The following is an 18,711-nucleotide window of genomic DNA, read 5'->3' on the forward strand; positions in this document are numbered from 1 at the left end:
AATTGCTGCTCCAACGGAGTGGGCGGCTTCGCCGCAAAATTGCTCCTCCTGTTGAGGGGGCGGCTCCGCCGCCAAACGCGGCTTCGCCGCGACCCAACTTGCGCCCCCAAGGGGCCAGGTTCTTGAAGAAACAGCAAGAGTAAACAAGAGTAAATCTTGCAACTCCCGGATTAACAAAACTCGTACCCGACCCAAAAATCAGATTTTGTATTACCTGACCTGCTTCCGGGCTTTTAGCCCCGGACAACTATTTTCTACGCTTCCCGACAACTCGCAGCATTTCACCCTCAAAAGTTCAACGTCCATCACATTGGCCCGCGCAAGAAATTCCGCCATGTGTCCCGTGTGATTAAGCAGTTTCTCAGCTCCTTTCAGCGCCTTGATGCCAGCTTCTTTCATGTGATTAACCAGTTTCTCAACTTCGTCGCAAGGGAGGCATTGAACAACCGAGATCCCCATGAACTTTGCCGATTTTGGTTTGGAGGCCGTTGGACATCTTCCATACACTTCGTTTTCTATCTCCTTGCTCGCGTTCAGAAACCACCAGATCGACTCATGTGAAGATTTAGTGGAGATGAGGCGGCGATTGTTGACGGTCTTCAAGATGTCAGTCGTTTTCTTGAGTGCCCGTACTAGAGAATTCAAGAGATTCAACCGGTGATGATCTTGTTCCTGTGCAGACATGGTCTTGAGGCGTTCTTGAAGTTTGTACAACGGCTCAGGATGATTGAAATCTTCTGCGCAGAGGCGGATAAAGTCGGCCAACTCCTGTTCTGTCATCAAGCGTTCATCGATGTCCGAACTGGTGGCTGGTCGTTTCCTCTTGTTCTGAGGCCTGTCCAAGTTCTTTGCGGGCATCTGCGCGGGTGCAGGCGGAGGAGGAGGCTCTCTTCGGATGGCTAAGTACGCCAGGTAGGAGCCCGAGTCAATGGGCACCGCTGCCAAGTGGGTTTGGTGGGAAGCCGGTCTGGCTAGAAACTTGACCGGGTTTTTAACAACTAACAGAGAGTACTCCCTTGCGAGGTAGTACATGCGTTTACATGCACTGCCATAGTGTCTGAAGTATTCACACGAACAGCTTGCAACCCGACCAAGCGTGCCCCCCTGAGCCTCCTCGTATCAAACAGTGTATGACTTGGATGTTGGAGCCGTGAATGAACAGATGTGGAACTGCTTTTCATGTTGATTAGTTTTGATACTTTTTCGGAGAACATGAACAAGGAAAGAGCACAGATACCCACATAATTAGCGTGCCTTATGACATGTATTCCCAGTAGTGACATGACTGCTGGGCTGTACCCGTCAATGCTAGCCTTCGCGAGAGACTGAAACTTGTTGGTCGTCTGGCGCTTTATGCCTTGGGCAACCTGAATCTGTGTCATCACAAACGATGTGTGCACCTGGTCCGTCAACACCTGTACGAGTTCGTCAATCCGTCGGCGCTCGCAAGAATCAGAGAATTGCCCTTTGAGTTTTCAATGCCACGCCTCGACGTAATTATTGGTATGAGTCCCCTGATGGGGGGTCTATGTACAAGAGTCAGGTTGGATGTACAGTCAAACCTGTCTAAGGGCATACCCATTGGGAGAAGACTTTTGGTATGACTTTAAGCAGGTTATGCCCTTAGAGATGGTGATTTTGCTGGGCAATCAAGAATACGGGGAAGTCTTTTTCTATGCTGTTAGGCAGATTATGCAGTTAAAAGGGTATGCCCTTAGACAGGTTTGACTGTAAGTTAGCTGCAAGAGTACTTCAGTAGAAAAAAATTGTGCGACTGACCAAGCGGAAATACATAGCCCAATGTGTCACATTAGTGTGCCATTGAATTTGCACGTAGCGGACAAAAGCCGGGTTGATGCGGCTCCACTTTACGTATAGTCGTGCGAGAAGGATTTCCGGGCAGACTCGCTGCTCGTAGAGCACATTGCGAAACTTGGTAATTGCATCTTCGGAGTTATCTTGAAGGTACGAGATTGCTTTGCTCTTGAAGGCCTTCAAGACGTGGAACACACACCAATATATCTTGGGTGCTTGTGCACCAAGGTCCGCGTAAGCGGCAGTGGCCCCGTTCTTGATAGCAAGAGCACAGTCGCTCATGATGGCACATGGGACAATACCAGTGGTTTGTCGGAGCCATCTCAGAAGTTGTTTGACGGGCTCACTAGGGATGGGAGATAGAATGGAATTAGCTACACCTCACGGATCATGTAGATTTCAGCATAGTAAACTTACGCTGCCGCTGACACAGTGAACACCCAGCAAACCGGCAACCCTTTGCCTACAATTGGATCACGGATGACAATGGTATACAAACTAAACTTTCTTCCGTCTGAAAGCAATGCGTTGTCAACGGTGTTGTGCGTGCTGTCAATCATGTACATACCCTGTCCGTGCTCGAGAAGTTGTTGTTGTTGCCACGGAGATTGGAAGGCGAATATGAAATCTGGGGAATCTCGTGAGCTGGCGAGAAGGGTGCTCCATCCCTGTTGTTGAAGATTACTAGCCCACAGGGTGATTGATACACCACAGACGCAAAAGATCAAAAGCCTTCCAAAGTTCAATCAAAGATTGTTTGAACTCCCCGCCAGCAAGAAGGGACGTCGCCAACTTTGTCAAACTAGTTGACCAAGTGAGTTCGAACTGAGTGTTCGAAGTCCTTTCGAACACCCATCGGATGTAATCCGATGGGCCCATGACTTCGAATATTGATCGAGTGGAGACTTCGAACAAAACGCGAAGTCTCTTCAATTATTTTTTGAATTACATTTGAATATAATTTGAACTCAGAGGTGTTCGAATTATATTTGATTGTTGTCTTCGGGATACCTTGGAGTTTCAATCGAAGCAAAGCCGATTGGAACTCGAAAGTACCTCGGAAAGTGCTCTCAGTTCGAAATGAATTTGAGCAGACTGGGAAGCAGACTGGGGCAATTGATCCCTTGCCCCCAACCCTCCCCCCTGCGCATTTTGCCCATTCTCCTTGCTAGCATTCAAATGGCTCAGAGCCCCATATGGAGCACTTGGTAATATCATTGCGTGTATAATAGCTTTTTGGACAGGTGTATAAGATAGACATAACAGGCGATAGGAGCAAGAAAGAGACAGAGCAAGAGAGAGAGACAGAGCGAACTTGAGAGAGAGCAAGGGAGGAAGAGGGAGGGAGGGAGGGAGAGTGAGTGAGGGAGGGAGAGAGAGTGAGGGAGGGAGAGAGAGGGAGGGAGAGAGAGGGAGGGAGAGAGAGGGAGGGAGAGAGAGGGAGGGAGAGAGAGGGAGGGAGAGAGAGGGAGGGAGAGAGAGGGAGGGAGAGAGAGGGAGGGAGAGAGAGGGAGGGAGAGGGAGGGAGGGAGACAGTGGGAGGGAGACAGTGGGAGGGAGGGAGAGAGAGCAAGCAAGGGATCATATATATCTCCAATGAAAGGGTAGCTGGTTGATTGCATGATGCTTGGTGTTTCGTGTTTGTAAGGAAAAATTTGACGCTGGAACGGGAGGTCCACAAGATTTCAGGGGTTGGGTGGATTATAAAGAATCAATAGAGCACAAAACTTGAGAGAAAATTAATGTTGATTTGAGAAAGAGCTTCATGAGGTCGGGTGGAGCAAGACAGATTCTGGGAGATGTAAAGTTGTAAGTTTAACGTGTTGGCATAGAGTGTGCAGTATGCGAGAAAGTATGAAAATTGACAGGCCTGCCTGTGTGCTGGGGAAGGATAAATTTGATGGGTATATGATCTGGCAGGACCACAAGTTGATTAGTAGGGGATTATAAACCTGAGGCCTCATCCTGTGAAGACACGACTTGTGCCAAACACAGCATCTGGAAAGCAACGGTTTTCCCAAAATGTGCGCGGCCAGAGCTGGCAAGGCTCATGAAGTAAAGAGGGAAGGAAGGTCCAGGTTTGCAAATAGCATGTGATTAATTTATCCCAAATTGGTTACAAAGATTTGCCTTCACAAGATGAATCAAATAAGGATTATGCGTTGAATTGTTGTTGACAGATTCATGGGGGGTACTGGCCCTGATTACGATCAGCGCTGGCTCACTGTTTTTCCCCCAATTTGGCTCACACGCATTCTGTCCGCCCAAGCAAACAAAGCTCACATTGAATCTCATCAGCAACTCTTGCCAGAACATCAAGTTCCCCTCCATCCTCAACCTTGCATTAGCAGCATCAGCATCAGTATCAGTATTGGCACCAGCACCGGCACCAGTAGCTTTATCTTAATCATATAGCAGATCTATCTCAACCACCAACTCAAGATCAAGTCTCCCATCAGCAACAAGCGACTGCTGCTCAACAGACCCAACGTACACATGCTCGAGCCCAGTCTCCACGAGTCTGGCTGGGACGTGTTCATGCTCAAATACAAGACCGAACACCCCCTTGACCTCACCCTTTCCGTAGCTGCTATGGAGAACTACCTCCGGATGTCCAGAGTTCTCTTGAAGACAAACCGGCTCAAACAATCTCTTGACCGCGCCTGAAAAGTGGCCATCCTTGGCGTGTACTGTTCCCTCAACCACCTCCACTGTCAGTCTTTCTCTCTCCCTGTTAAGGAGAACTCAACAACCAGTCCTTGCTCTTGTTCGGCCAGATGATCCAATCCCTACCAAGCCAGATGGAGAAGGACTATCTTGAACCTCATGTCGTCGCAGCCATTCATCAACTGTGGCAAGACCCAGGTGTCCGGCAATGTTTTGAGCGCAGTCGGGAGTACCAGTTAATCCGGGGGGCGGGGGGGTTGCCCTTGCTATCCAGCTTTGCTTGCTTACATCTTGTCCCATTCTTCTGTCAGGTTAAAAAACTCTGCGGCCTACTATTTTGATTCAATTGACCGAATCAAACAGCCTCATTACGTCCCAGATGATCAGGACATACTGCATCCACGAGTAAAAACCACCGGAATTACCGAAACTGTGATTGTGATTGGAGAGCTCAAGTATTGGATGTTTGATGTTGGAGGACAGAGAAGCAAGAGGAAGAAATGGATTCACTGCTTTGGAAACAACACGGCCATCATTTTTTGGTGACGCTCAGCGAGTACGACCAGATGCTCTATGAGGACGACTCGGTGGTAAGCCTTTGTTTCTCCCTCAGGAAAACAAAACAAATTGACTCGTGTGATTCTTCAGAACAGAATGCAGGAATCCCTCAACCTATTTGATTCAATCTGCAACTCAAGATGGTTCATCAAGACCTCAATTATCCTTTTCTTCAACAAGATTGATCTCTTCAAACAGAAAGTTCGGTACTCTCCCATCCAGGACTTCTTCCATAACTTCCAGCCGCCTTCCAACCCCAATCAAGAGCTCTGGCAAGCCGGCGCAGACTGCTTTGGGAATAAGTTTGTTAGGGTTAACCAGAGTCCCTTGAAGCAGCAAGGGTGGGCAGTTATGTTATCAAGTTATCTGTTAATTTCATCTGTAAGTTAGATTTTGGTGGCCTATATCTTTGTTTATTGGCAATTTAAATAAAACAAAGCTTTATTTGGTTATAATGAATCATTTTTTCAACTTTGGAGACATAGGCTTTACCTCTGTAAAATATTATCCCTGAAAAGAAACCTGAAATTAGTTATCCAACCAAATAGTTACGGATAACTGAATTTTTGACCTAGATTTAATAATTAAAAAGCAGCAAGTGAGCCAATATGTAAATCCAATGATTATATGTTAGGAGGACTATCAAGCAACACAAAGATACAACAAAAACTCTGTTGCACATCTCTACAGCTTTTTACAGTCAGTTGCAGCCAGATTTTCATCTGGATAACTGCCCACCCTTGGAAGCAGGTATGTCATCATCTTTTCTCTCCAACTCTAAGTATTGTTCTGTGTTGACAATCTCTATCTCAAACAACAGGTCCATGTACACTTAACATGTGCAACAGACACATCCCAGATCCTTTTTGTGTTATCCGCCGTTAATGATATTGTAAGTATTTGTCAAAGAAGGAAAGTACCTTATTCTGGACTGATTTCTATCTGTCCCGCATTCCTAGATCATTCAACTATACTTGAGAGAATGTGGTCTACTATAAACTGTGACGCAAACCCCGCACCATCGGCTCCTCTTTTTTGTACTTCATGGAATGATTTCTTTTTTGTCCTCCCTCTCTCTCCATACATATTGTTTCATTTGATGAGAGCTTTTGGGCCATTCTTATATCATTTTTGTGGTCCTCCCATGGCACTCAACCAAATCCCCCTTTTTTTCTTACTTCTATTCCGCAATTTCTACCTGGCCAGACTGATGATCTCGGAAATGATCCAATTCATCCACCAGCTCCAGTCCTAATGCCACCTCGAGGTCATGGACTGTGGATGGCAGGAGATCAAGAAGAAGCTGATGAGCAAGGGCGCGGATTCAGACCCGCTGACTGAGGGCCATTTGGTGTACTTGGGTCGTCTGGTCTCCAAGGGCTTGCTGCTCAGCACTCGCACTGGGAAAGAGGTGCGCCTTTGCTTACTCCAAGCTTTCGTCCGGCTTCCCTGTTGATGTGACTTGTAATAAGAGGAAGAGGAAGAGGAAGAAAAATCTTAAATTGATACATGGTTGTCATACATCATCTGCCTTCTGTTGAATCATTAGAGCTATCAAGGAGTTTAATGTTTTATTACTTATTTGGGATTTGTTCAAGATAAACCACTAAGGTCAATATCTTATTGTTGAATTCTTGTTCTCCGGCCTCCTCTTATTGCCTTCTGCCTCATTCCCTTTTCTTTCTAGCTCTTCAGATTCCACATGATCCATTCCCTTTCACCTCTTATGCTCACTCTCATCCTTTGGTCTGCTAGTTATTACACAAAAAACACAGCCTTAGCATTTTTACAAATTGGCTACAAAATGATGGGAAAATACAAAACTATTCTTGGACAGGCAAGCCACTTATAATATTATACATATAGGAAACTTTGTGCCTTGCTTAACTTTCTCCCCAGTGTTTCATTTTGGCAAGCCAGGCAGAAATTCAGGTGATTGTGTGACATGTACAACCAAGGTGCATATATGTGAATCAAAGACCCGCCAAAATCTCAGTATGTATGCACAAAGGCCCTGAAACTTGTTTTAGGGACTCCAAATCAGAAATTGAATTTTTTGTCTGTGTTGTTTTGGAGTGGGAACAAATGCCAAATCATGTATGGCACATCACTGTTTTACCCAAGCTTCCGTATCATCACTCATATCTTCTGATCTGGACACCTGCTGTCAGCCATCAGGAGCTTGCTTTTAGCTGTAAAAACAGCCTTTTTACATAAATTTTCCCTATTTTTACAAGGTAAATTTGATGCAATGGCAGGTTAAATTTATTTTTAGGACACAATCAAGAGTTCTGGTTTCCAATTTCAGCAGTTTACTTCTATCATTGAAGCCAACCTGATTCCAATACATATAACATAGCAGTAGTTGTTGTATATGTATGCATGAAATCATTTAACTTGTAAAAGATGTAACATGGGCTTCCTTGAAACTAAGAAGTACAGTGTCTATTTTGAAGGTATAAGATGGAGTCTTTTCAGCTGAAAATTGGCCTTCTTCAATCCCTCCATCAATTTCAATCTTCATCAGGTTTCATATCAATCTAATTGAAGATTTTAAAATTTTGACATCTTAAGTTTAACTCTCCACCATGACTTGGTCAGGATTTTACCTCCTCACAACATCTTTGTGCACCCTAAACCTATTGAATGCCATGAATATACCACACCATGATTTCTCTGTGAAAAGTTTGGGTTTTTATGGTAAGCTCAAGTCATAACTATTTAAAATTTTCCAAAGTTTGATGGCTGAGGCATATGTGTGCACCTTTTTTCAGGATCTAAACCTGATTTTTCTCCATACACAGAATATAACCAATGTTTTAGTAGAGCAAATGCAGTGCCAGAACATAGCATTCACTCAAGCCAGGGCAGCTCACCGGATGCACCAGGTTAGTTTCAAAGAATATAAATTTAGTGAAGAATATTTTTTTGAATATTTCCAGCTACTGATTGATCACAAAATTCAATTGCCTTTTCAATGGTGCAATGTAATTGAATATGGCTTTGACACTGTTTACAGTCCTCAGTCACAACATGGGCCATAATGATGATGATATTGATGAAGTGAATTCTCCAATTGGAAAGCAAATACATTGGAATTCAGTTGAAGATGAACCAACTGTCTTGTTGAATCTTCTGGATCAAAAACATATCACTGACCAGCAACATATTGAGCATCCATTTACCAAAGAAAAAAAGGATTTAAAGAATGCAGTTGAGAAGGGGTATATGACACTTCCAAAATGGCAGAAAGAAAAATTTCTGGAACCATCAGGGCCTGTGTCAAAGCTAAATGTTTGCCAAAAATTGCACATTTCTATTCGAGATATCCTTTCTTCTCTTCCAGGAAAAGGGGTCTCAATAGCCACTCTTGGAAGAAGAATTGATGGTGTCTATAAAACTTTGAATATCTTACACATAATGTTGAGTTCAAATGAATTAGCCAGAGATACACTAAGAATCATGCCAACCACCGGAATAGAATTAATGAACTGGTTCAGAGGTCTCTTGTCAAGGATTGATACTACTACCTCATCAACTCAATCGGTAAAACTAGAGCTTGATGCTCCAACTTATTTTTCAAAATATTTAGCCAGCAAAATAAATTCTTCAGGAAAAAAAGAGTGCAAGATTGCAATATCATTGATGGCATTTTTTTACCAGGATAAGCTTCCGTATGGTTCAAATGTGATATCTTACCAGAATCTAATTTTTGACCTTTTAGAAAGAATCCCAAATCCATATGAATCAACACAAGCAAGAAACATTATTCACCACACTGGTAAAAATGTTGTCCCTGAACTGCCCAAGGACAGCAAATTGGATTATCAAAAAATACTTCGGGGACAAATTTCTCAGAGATATATTTGAAAGAACTGATTGGTTATAATACAAATAAAGTGTTTGTATACATTCTACTTGATGACCAATCTAATTTCTCATTACCAAATCTTCTCATCATCTCAACTGGCAGTTTTCATTCCTCATTCCCTTAATGTATTCCCCCTGTTTTCTTCTTTTCTTTTCTAATCACTTTTCTTCTTTCCATTTGGTAGATATCTTGTTGTTCCATTGAGAAGCCCATTTCTACCACTTGATCCCAGCCAAATCAAAGTGATTCATAACTAACTAAGACTATCTTTAGATTTTCTCTCCAATTTGTCTCTTAGATTTTGCTTGTTGGGCTACTTGTTTTTTGGGGTTATTTCTGTTATTCTTTTTCCACATTTCTAGTTTTTTGTCTTCTAGCATCTCAAATTATAGAAAACTTTCATAGATTTCAATTAGCTGGGGCAGCTTGTTGCAGATCACTTGCTGGTTAAATACCAGATCTGGTTTTTCGTGGAAACAGATGAGAGTCCGTGTCTCTAAGCTGACAGCAGGACACAAAGAAAAAATGAGTTGGTATTCAATGGTATCTAATTCTATTAAACAGAGCCATTTGCTACCTGGAAATGCCACAATTATGCATTGTGGCACACCCATATCTAGGGCGTGGAAGAAATGTCAAGCAAACTCTTGCTTTCAAGAGGCTCTATTTACAGCTAATCCAAAAAGGCTTGGGTCGGCTTGGGTTGCCTGAGGAATTCCCTCTGGTAACTCCAACTGAATTTGCCAAGCTGGTTCAATGAGTTTATCAATCAGGACATCAAATTACTCGACACCCTTACTCTCCATGATTAGCAGATTAGCATTGATACTGTTCATCGGTTGATTATCCAATTTGATGAGGTGATCAAGTTAGACGTTGACCTCGCGAAGCAATTCATGTTCTGATTTTGTTTCAGCGTAGCAAGATCAAATAGGAATGGAGTCGTTTCGAGTACTCGTTGTTATGTTGACCTTCAATGGTCCTTGCAAGTTGAACTGGATGACAAAGGGGTGTGTCCTTGTCTTTCCCTTTATTGGACTTACAGTTGATGGCAGGACTAACTCGACCGCCAGGGCAACCGGAATGTCTCCATGAGAGTGGAGAATTTGGCAGACTGGATAGAAGTGCGTGATCTAGTTTTTCTAGAAAGGTACATATCCATTTCAGCCTTACTGTCTTGGAACGAAGAGATTGCCGGACTTGCTTCGATAAATCTTTCCTCCTGGTAATGGAAGCTGACGGGTGTTTAGTTCTAGTCAGATCGTTACGAGATACAGGTTGAGCAGCTACACTATCATTTTTCAAGAGAAACATCCTTTATTAAATGAAGTACACTATCTACTGCGACCGGTGTCTTAACCAATGTTTCTACATGAGAGACGATTCTAATAATATTCTGAACATAGCGATTGACTTTTCGGAAGAGACTCAAGAGCAAAGCTTCTGCGCGAAGGAGTCGGATTGTTTGCTAAGAGGGTTCTGAATATCTGCTTCAAGGAGATTCTTTCGATTGATAAGCACGATTGAAGTTCAACATTATGTTTAAATCATTTATCCAGTGGTCGTGGACGAAGGCGTTAGAGTTTGGGGGCGAAAAGATATGAATGGGGTGATCTGAGCGACGGATTTCAATGGATTCGCCAGGATGGATAGTTTTGATACTGATCCCGTCGACCCTGAGTTCAGCGGTTGATCGAGAGTTGGGATCCAACTGCGACGATAGCAGGTGGAAGGGAAAGAAAAAGCAATTAGTTGACAGCGATTTGTAGTTGGCACAAGAAGCTTACCGCCAGCTGGACATGGAGATCAGCGGGTAATACCAGCGGTCTGAAGCTAAGACTACGTGGACAGATTGGTGTCAACAGCATCGCTTCCATGCTTGGATAGACAATCGGCCCGCCAGCTGAACACGAGTAAGCAGTGGAACCTGTCGGGGTGGAAATGATCAATCCGTCGGCGACCGCCTGAGTGAAGAACCGATTCTCAATCGAGATATTGATCGCCACCATGTGAGGAGAAGCGTTACGATGAAGGCTAACTTCATTCATGGCACTCAAGTCAACCTGGACAAATTAACAGCGATACATCGAACTTGTTGTCAGTTTACCAAACTCGGCGGTTTGAGATTTATGTTTCCAGCTGTTTTTTTCATGTTTCCAGCTGTGTCAAAAGTGAATTTTCCTCACCAACGAGTTTGATGTTGTCGAATTCCTCTCAACTGATTCAAAGGTATCTTTCATGCCTCCGCGTTTGTGCTCATCTCCGCTCTCCCCAATGAAACAATCTAATCTCATTCTTTCTTCGACTCCGATTTTTCCACTTAAAACCTCGTTGATGACCTTAAACCAATCAGCGGGAGCTATGAGGACAGACAAAACAAGGCAGATAAATTCGATAAACGCCTGTACTTGGTCTGCAAAGAAGCGTAGAAATGCAATGCTTACAAAAGGGCAATAGAAATCCGATCGTGCACAAGTTGAATCCAAGAATAGGCGGGCAGGCAGTATTTTTGAAAAGGTGAGAGATGTGGAGTACCGTGCCATCTCCACCAAGCGCAATCACCAGGTCGATATCTTTCCGTGTTTCTAACGTATTGAGGTCTTCTTCGACTATCGTTTTAATTTGAGGGCGCTGTTGGTCAAAATACCTTTGGAATCGGGTGCACTTGAAAGAAGAAAATTCAGTTTTTTGCTGCCGCCTGCATCCAAATGGCTTGCTGTGCCCATAGAGTCATTTTATCTGTTGAAACAAGTATAAACTGACGAGATTAGTGAATCTAATGCTTTCATGGCTCGTTCATCATTGGATTTCTTGACGAGTAAGATCCGGTGGTTTTTCAGGCTGGGGTACTTGATCCTCTTGTTGATTGGAGAGTTGGAGTTAGAGTTGGATGAGAATAGTTGAGATTTCGGGCTGGGCTTTTGGTTTGAATTCGATGGGATGTGTGTGTTGGAATGGGATAGTTGGGCCGACCGGATCCAAGGTGTGAAAGCCCTTCGCGTGTTCTTTGGGACGATGTGGCGGTTCCATCCGGCGAGGTTACATGTTGGAGTCATGAGTGGTCTCATGGCTATTTGTTGAAGTGAACTTCGTCCGCGGCGCAAAATCCTGGGGGTGGGTGGATGCGGCCTAACTTAATTGGGGGTTACCGGCGCGCAGCAGAGGTGGCCGAGGTCCATGAACAGCGCCGTCCGAAACCGTTGGCTGAGAAGTATGACCAAAGGCACCTCGAGGCCAGATCCTTTCCACAAGAGCAAGATACGCGCACTCACGGAACCGCCAGAGTTACGACAGACAAGCACGGCTCATTTCAAACTTGCCAGCAACAGCCCTTGTGAAGGAAGTTCCGTTCAAGGAAGTGGTCACAGGCAGTCTCATGGCTATTTAAGCCAGCAGCTTGCCCAAAGGTTTGTCCACTCGTCCAGCGTCCTTCCTTCACTATTTTATTTGACAAAAGCGTACTTCTTGCCTCAGAAATTTTCTCAACCACCCTCCCTCCCTTAAAAAAAAAAAAAAAAAAAAAAAAAGAGAGAGAGAGGGGGGGGGGGGGGGGGAAGGCAAGGGAAGAAGGAGAGAAGAGTGAAACAAATCACAAAGAAGATAAGGTGTAAATGAAAAAAGCAGGTAGCAGAGAAATAGAAGAGGAGTTGGGGCTCACATTAGGCCCTCCTAAGAAACCTGCTATGCGCTCAAAGCTGTCTCGCAGAGGAGAGACCACTCGGCGCCAAGAGCCGCCGCCGCGCAGGAGGAAAGTGCTATGAGCCTTTCACCAGCTTGAGAGGTTTCCTCATGCACTTGACCCACACATTGGGTACACCACGGGGCGCATTCCTGGAAATGCGCTGCATCCCGCGGACGTTTCTGACTGAGAAATGTCCAGAGGATGTCCGGGGAGCATCCAGCGGACGCAAGGGGAAATGAGCATCACTTGGACGCTTCCGGAAGCGTCCAAGTGATGCTTGGCACTCGGATATGTCCACTGGACATCAAAGAACACCGTCCAGCGGACACTCCCAAGTGAGAGTGTCCGATGGACATCTTGATGGTCCACAAAGCTCAGCATCCATCGGACACTCCAGCCAGAGTGTCCAATGGACACCAAACCAAGCTGTCCACCGGACGCTCTCAGTTGAGAGTGTCCGATCGACACCGAAGAACTCTCGGGGGCGCCCCCCCCCCCCCCCCCCCCCCCGCGTAGGAACGGAATGCTGGACAGAAATCACTGTAACTTCTGCGAAAGTCTTCGGAATTATCTGAGAGTGGGATCAATTGAAAGTTGGGATCCAGGCGGTTAATTTGAGCCAAAAATAATGGTATACAGTTTAGCGGAACAGGGTTGTTTTGAGGTTTGAAGTGGGCATTGCAATGGGTGAGTCTACCAAAAGCACCCATCCATGAATTTTTTTGGTACAATTATTATCATTTTGTTTGTGAGAAAACAAGTAGAACCTTGGCAAGCCTTTGCTACAACTGCACGCATCATCTTTAACACAATTTCTGATCAAAATATGACCAAAAGGAAAACTAGCTAGAAAAATATCACATTGGTTAAAGCTAAATAGCATCATCAACATCATTTTCATCTTCTCCCCCTGCAGTATTTCTCTCAAATTCAAAGTGATGTGAGCCCCAGTTTTTTAAGCCATCTAAAACACACTGGACCATTTCTTGATTGGAAATCTGGGGCAAAGTAGTTTGGGAAATTTGATGGTGCTGAAATGGATTGTGAAAAGAGGCAGTGTTGATCACAAAGTGTTGGTTGTCTGTGTGTTTGAGCTGAGCGGTTTGGATTTTGGTTTCTTGGCGTTCGATTATTGCCGGTCTGTTGTTCATGATTCGACATTTTGCTCTGTTGCAATTATGCTGAACATTGATGCAAGCTTGCACATGCTGGAAAAAATTTCACAAGTTATTCTTTCCATATCAAATTATTATTTAACATCCAAAACTCACTTTCACATTAAAGTACTGATTAGTCTTTGTCCGGCGTATTTCGCGCATTGAATAAACCTCATCCATTTCCAGAAGCTCGAAATGGTTAAAATGGATATAGAACTTGGACCGCGCGGCTGAATGATGTTCCCACAATGATTTCACGGATCCCACAATTAATTCTGAGCCATGTTTGGGAATCTGGAAGGATCAATTGATTTCGTGCATGATAGTCAATGATTGAAATAGACAATTAAATCTGAAAACAAGATAAGGACTCACCACAACAAAACAGTCTCTCTCCAAAACTTCATGTTGGTTGATTTGAACCTGGAAAACTTGTCTGATTTGATTGCTTGAGCAGTGTTCAATCAATTGTTGAGGTACTTCAAGCTGTTCTTCTTCAGGGACTTTGAGTTTTTTTGCAAATGGATACTGTTGGGGCAGGAGCGGATTTGTGGCAGAGAGGTTGTAACCCAAAGACTTGCGGATGATTTTGTTGCATAAGAAAATATTGAGGACTTCTTGAGCGGCTTGTGAATAGTTCTGAGTTGAATTGTCATACATATAACCGCCAGAGAGAAGAAATCGAAGGACATAATAATTATCAAAAGTGATAGCAATATCTCTTCCTGGGCTTTGTCGGTTGGAGTGGATTGATGCATTTCGTAATATGCCATTGAAAGATTCAAATTTTTTGGTAGAAAACAGACTTGCGGGGCCAAATCGAAGGATTGATTCTGGGAGGTGAAGAAGGTGATGGAATTTGGGTTTGTTCACCCATTGCGCAGTAGTCTTGATTGCGTGATAAAGAAAATTCTTGATGTGAGCCTTCAGATGTGTTTGGTATTCATCCATGTTATCAATTTTAGTAATCCAAGTTTACTAAAGACAGCCAATCACAAAAACAAAGATCAAGGGTTTCCCCTACAAATAATAATAACAAATGAAAAAAGGGCCCCCATTCCCAGTATATCACGCAATCCCCCAACCAGACAAATGCCCAGCACCCATCCACGACTAGCGAGGCTTAAAGTACTGGGCGGATGACCCCCAGCGCGCCGCGTGGGCAATTGCAAAGGGGGGCCACCACATATCGCCCCTCAAACCGTGCAAATGCAACGGCGGAGGGGTTTGAGCATGACCCCTGCCGGAAATGCAGCGAGGGAATCACCTGCCCTAACCAACTAACGCAACCACCCTTGCTTTATACCCGCCCTTCCAGCCAGGTCGCATCATCTACCGACCGCCAACACCTGAAGATCATGCTTAAACCCTGACGACCCCATCCTCGCTACCTCGCCATCCGACCAACTCTTCCTCGTGGCGTGGCTTGCCACGCCTGAAACCATGGTAAACTGGCCAGACGCCATCAGCCCAGATACCCTTACTCACTAGACTCCGCATCACCTAACGGCCCTTTCCAACTGCGCCCGCCAACCTCCGCATTTGCTTTGACACCAGGGTCAACGCGCAAGTTCAACGCCGCCCTTAGTAACCGGTCAAGTCACGCTCCCCATTCAACTTGAAACCAGGGTCCACGCGCGATTTCGCCGCCGCATCGTGCACCAAACCACCACGTATCTGGCCGACCCAAGCGAGCACCAGTATCAAGTATCAGCGTACACCAGCCGCCATCTCGACACCGCCTTGGCAGCCCCGCTTAACATTTGCCCGCCTGAACCGCCGCCATGCCAACAACTCAGATCAACTGGCTTATCCCCAAACCAACACGCAAGCCTCCCGTAGCCACGAGCCCCGCCAAAATGCCCAAACCCGCCGCTCAACCGGACCAGCTGGGCCACAGCAGCCAGACACTGGTATTGCCATGCGTCCAGCCTGAAGCTGCGGCCGAACCGGACCAGCTGGGCCCCAGCGGCCAGATCGGTTATTAGCAACATACCCGTTTGCAAGCGCGCATCCACCGGACTGCTTGCCCGTCATCGTTTCAACTATAAATTGCCCCTAAGTCAGCCTTCCCCACTATTCACACACCCTTCTTGTCAAACCACCTCACACAAAACCAACCACGTTGCTTATTGTTACTAACTCACCAAGCCTTGAAGCCCCAAACGTTCGGCAAAATCTGTTAGTTCCAAAGTTTAATATTGACCACATCCGCATTGATCCCGGGCTAACACCTTCCACCTCAACCCAGCACTCGAACTCGGAATTGTCCAATCATCACACGCAGTGATTGACTATCCGCCGCTGTTTTGACGCAAGACACGACATGACTGCCCCCTCAGCCCCTTGTTAACCAAGCATCTTACCTCTCCAGTTTGTGCCTGCCTCGTTCCCCTACCATCTTCATCAACCACGCGGTTAAACCATTGATCTCATCATACAAACCTCCCCGCTCAACAAGTCACAATGAATTCCACACAGGCACCCAACCACCCCGTTACCTTTTCAAGTCATTTGGAACCGCTGGCCGAGGTATGTCCCCCCACTCCCAACACATACCTGACCTGTACTTATTTCCATGCGCAGTCCACCTTCGATAGTGTTCGCGCGAATCAGTACGGTTTTGTTAAAACTCCGAGCTATTTTCAATGCGGAGGCACCAACGAAGATAAAGATGAAAACTTTGAGGTCGAGCTTATTACGAATACCACTCTCACTAACATATTGGAGCCTGAGTTCATCTATTCTATCAGCGGCAAGATGATTGCCACTAATGACGGATCACCACCCTCCCTCACCTACAACCATGAGGTTGTGACCCAAGTCTGTCCGAGTGGTCCGGATCAGCCGAGCTTCACGAATAAGACTTTCATCACGAGCCTCGGCATGATTACCTCGCGACAAGAAGTCGTCTCGGACGTCCCAAACACGGGTGCCAGCTTGGAAGTTGTAGTATCTCACTCTGACTGGGACTCCGAAGTGAGCAATTTGTCCTGCGTTCAACTTCACCGACTACCGCACTCTGATATCCATTTGCTGCCTTCCTATCAGAACCGTTGCCTGAAGACCTTCGACATGAAATATGTCATCCTTGGCACTAAAAATTTAATTAAAACACACGGTCTATACGTTGTCAGACGAGAGGTCAAGATTATTGGCCGTCTTGTTGATTTTGATATGGTGAACAGCATGGCCGTCGTTTTGGTATGCCACCACACTGGTTTTCTTCAACCTCTTACACAACAACCTAACCATTGCAACCTGACAGGTGTCTCACGTGAGCATAACCAACGGACATCAAATTGGAAAATTCAAACCTACCGGGACGAACCTGTCCTCGCCTGTAGGAGGAGACTCGAAAAAAAAATTGTTCGTTGAACTCAACACAGCTGCGCACCCAAACTGACACAATTTTTCCGTTCATACAGGACAAAGTTTTCCCCAAAGGCGGTCCTCCGCGGCCCTGCCTCGGACGGGTCGCCATCAGCAGGCACATCAAAGAATGGAGCTGTCCCCCTCGCTTGTCGGCCGGCAAAGCCCCTAACTCCCACCCGTCAAGACCCAATCACCACCTCCACCAAGGGTAAAGAGAAAGCCGTGGCGCCTTCCGACGATGAGGAAGAAGACTTGTTCAACGATGACCCGGACCACGATGTTGAGCAAGACGTCAAGCCAAGCAGTCCGCCGCCGGCGGGACCAAAACGAGGCCGTCCCCGAAAATCAATTCTCCAAGACGCTGCCAAAAGCATGAAAAAGTTCTGAATGGCGCAGGGACCGCCGGCCATTACCACCCTACCCGAAATCCCAACGGGTTGGCATCATTAAAGCTTGTATCACGGGGCCCCTTGTAAATATACCTCCGAATGTTTTCGGCGGAATGAGCCATCCAGTCTCATGGCCTTTGACTGAATTCACCAAACATGTATATAGATTTTGTAAATAGCACAGCGCTTTAGCATTGCATGTACGTGGCCCCAAACGCTTTAGAGTACAACTCGAGCGCGATATGCTGGTGTCCCCCCAAGTACTCAATGGTTGAATGCTTCCTGCCATCGAATTCGATTCGCCTGGTGGCTAATTATCAACACCCACTAATGCTTAACAGACGGAGTCGGCCCCACACCTTACGGAAGGTGTCGGCGTAATGCCAGAGCTCACTGGTGCGCCGTGAGGATTGTGCTTCGGGCACCTACACAAGCTCAGCCTAAGATGACGCCAATGCACGCGAATAAGGTGTCAATCGGGTCCTTGTTGGTCCTCAGGCTGCCACACTGAGCGGTATCGAGTTGAATCACAAACTCCACTCTTGCCTCGCCCGATTTTAGAATGCGCAATGTGCCACGGGGGCTAAGGTGATCTCATCATCAAAATTGCCCCCTATACCCGGCATATTAAGTTTACCATGAAGCTCCTACTCAAACAGGACCACTGGACCGGAATTGTGCATGACGATCCTTACCAATATAGGTTGATTGGGCGTAATATTGCATGACGAGCCCGGGCCTCGAGGACCTGACCCAAATCATCAACTCAATATTTTATCGCACGCGAAATTGATTGCACCCTTTGACAAACGCGTTGGCCTAAATACACTCGATTCAACCGGCCCTCACATTCTATGTCGCCACGGGCACGGGCCTGCAATGTGGAATAGACCGCGCTTTGCTTCAAAAAAACCTGCAAGTTCAACCCCACTCGTTCAACTGCCAGTTTTGGGAGCACTTAAAATATCTACACGCACGCATATTCAGCCAGATTTCCTACCCAAACTACATAATCCATCGCCAGCGAACTTTCTGAACCGCAGAGACCGAAACACCAACAGCATCAAATGATTGAAACCAAAGGGAAAGTTCGGAACAGTACTCATCCGTCATATGAAGCGTCCCTCCGCAACTGTTCTTCTTATTCCGTCCCACATAGTCTCGGACAATGCACTCATGAATGTACCAAGTGCGGGG

General features: G+C 45.7%; 6 protein-coding genes across 6 annotated transcripts; 4 read left to right on the plus strand and 2 right to left on the minus strand.

The window, feature by feature from the left end:
- Positions 1-210: 210 nt before the first annotated feature.
- PtA15_4A521 (uncharacterized protein) lies at positions 211-858 on the minus strand (the record flags this gene model as incomplete). Its single annotated transcript, XM_053168414.1, has 1 exon — positions 211-858. The coding sequence occupies one exon, from the start codon at positions 856-858 to the stop codon at positions 211-213; it is 648 nt and encodes a 215-aa protein (XP_053019625.1).
- A 2,979-nt stretch (positions 859-3,837) lies between these two features.
- On the plus strand, positions 3,838-4,482 carry PtA15_4A522 (uncharacterized protein; the record flags this gene model as incomplete). Its single annotated transcript, XM_053168415.1, has 2 exons — positions 3,838-3,870; positions 4,231-4,482. 2 exons carry the CDS (start codon positions 3,838-3,840, stop codon positions 4,480-4,482), a joined length of 285 nt encoding a protein of 94 aa, XP_053019626.1.
- A 110-nt stretch (positions 4,483-4,592) lies between these two features.
- PtA15_4A523 (uncharacterized protein) lies at positions 4,593-5,162 on the plus strand (the record flags this gene model as incomplete). Its single annotated transcript, XM_053168416.1, has 4 exons — positions 4,593-4,717; positions 4,794-4,937; positions 5,036-5,072; positions 5,136-5,162. 4 exons carry the CDS (start codon positions 4,593-4,595, stop codon positions 5,160-5,162), a joined length of 333 nt encoding a protein of 110 aa, XP_053019627.1.
- A 5,241-nt stretch (positions 5,163-10,403) lies between these two features.
- Positions 10,404-11,979, minus strand: PtA15_4A524 (uncharacterized protein; the record flags this gene model as incomplete). Its single annotated transcript, XM_053168417.1, has 5 exons — positions 10,404-10,622; positions 10,699-10,974; positions 11,098-11,270; positions 11,356-11,558; positions 11,675-11,979. The coding sequence occupies 5 exons, from the start codon at positions 11,977-11,979 to the stop codon at positions 10,404-10,406; spliced, it is 1,176 nt and encodes a 391-aa protein (XP_053019628.1).
- Positions 11,980-15,534: 3,555 nt separating this feature from the next.
- PtA15_4A525 (uncharacterized protein) lies at positions 15,535-15,738 on the plus strand (the record flags this gene model as incomplete). Its single annotated transcript, XM_053168418.1, has 1 exon — positions 15,535-15,738. The coding sequence occupies one exon, from the start codon at positions 15,535-15,537 to the stop codon at positions 15,736-15,738; it is 204 nt and encodes a 67-aa protein (XP_053019629.1).
- Positions 15,739-16,216: 478 nt separating this feature from the next.
- PtA15_4A526 (uncharacterized protein) lies at positions 16,217-17,512 on the plus strand (the record flags this gene model as incomplete). Its single annotated transcript, XM_053168419.1, has 3 exons — positions 16,217-16,282; positions 17,019-17,119; positions 17,179-17,512. The coding sequence occupies 3 exons, from the start codon at positions 16,217-16,219 to the stop codon at positions 17,510-17,512; spliced, it is 501 nt and encodes a 166-aa protein (XP_053019630.1).
- Between the last annotated feature and the right edge of the window lie 1,199 nt (positions 17,513-18,711).

This window comes from Puccinia triticina, chromosome 4A (genome assembly GCF_026914185.1).
Source record: "Puccinia triticina chromosome 4A, complete sequence".
Classification (NCBI taxonomy): domain Eukaryota; kingdom Fungi; phylum Basidiomycota; class Pucciniomycetes; order Pucciniales; family Pucciniaceae; genus Puccinia; species Puccinia triticina.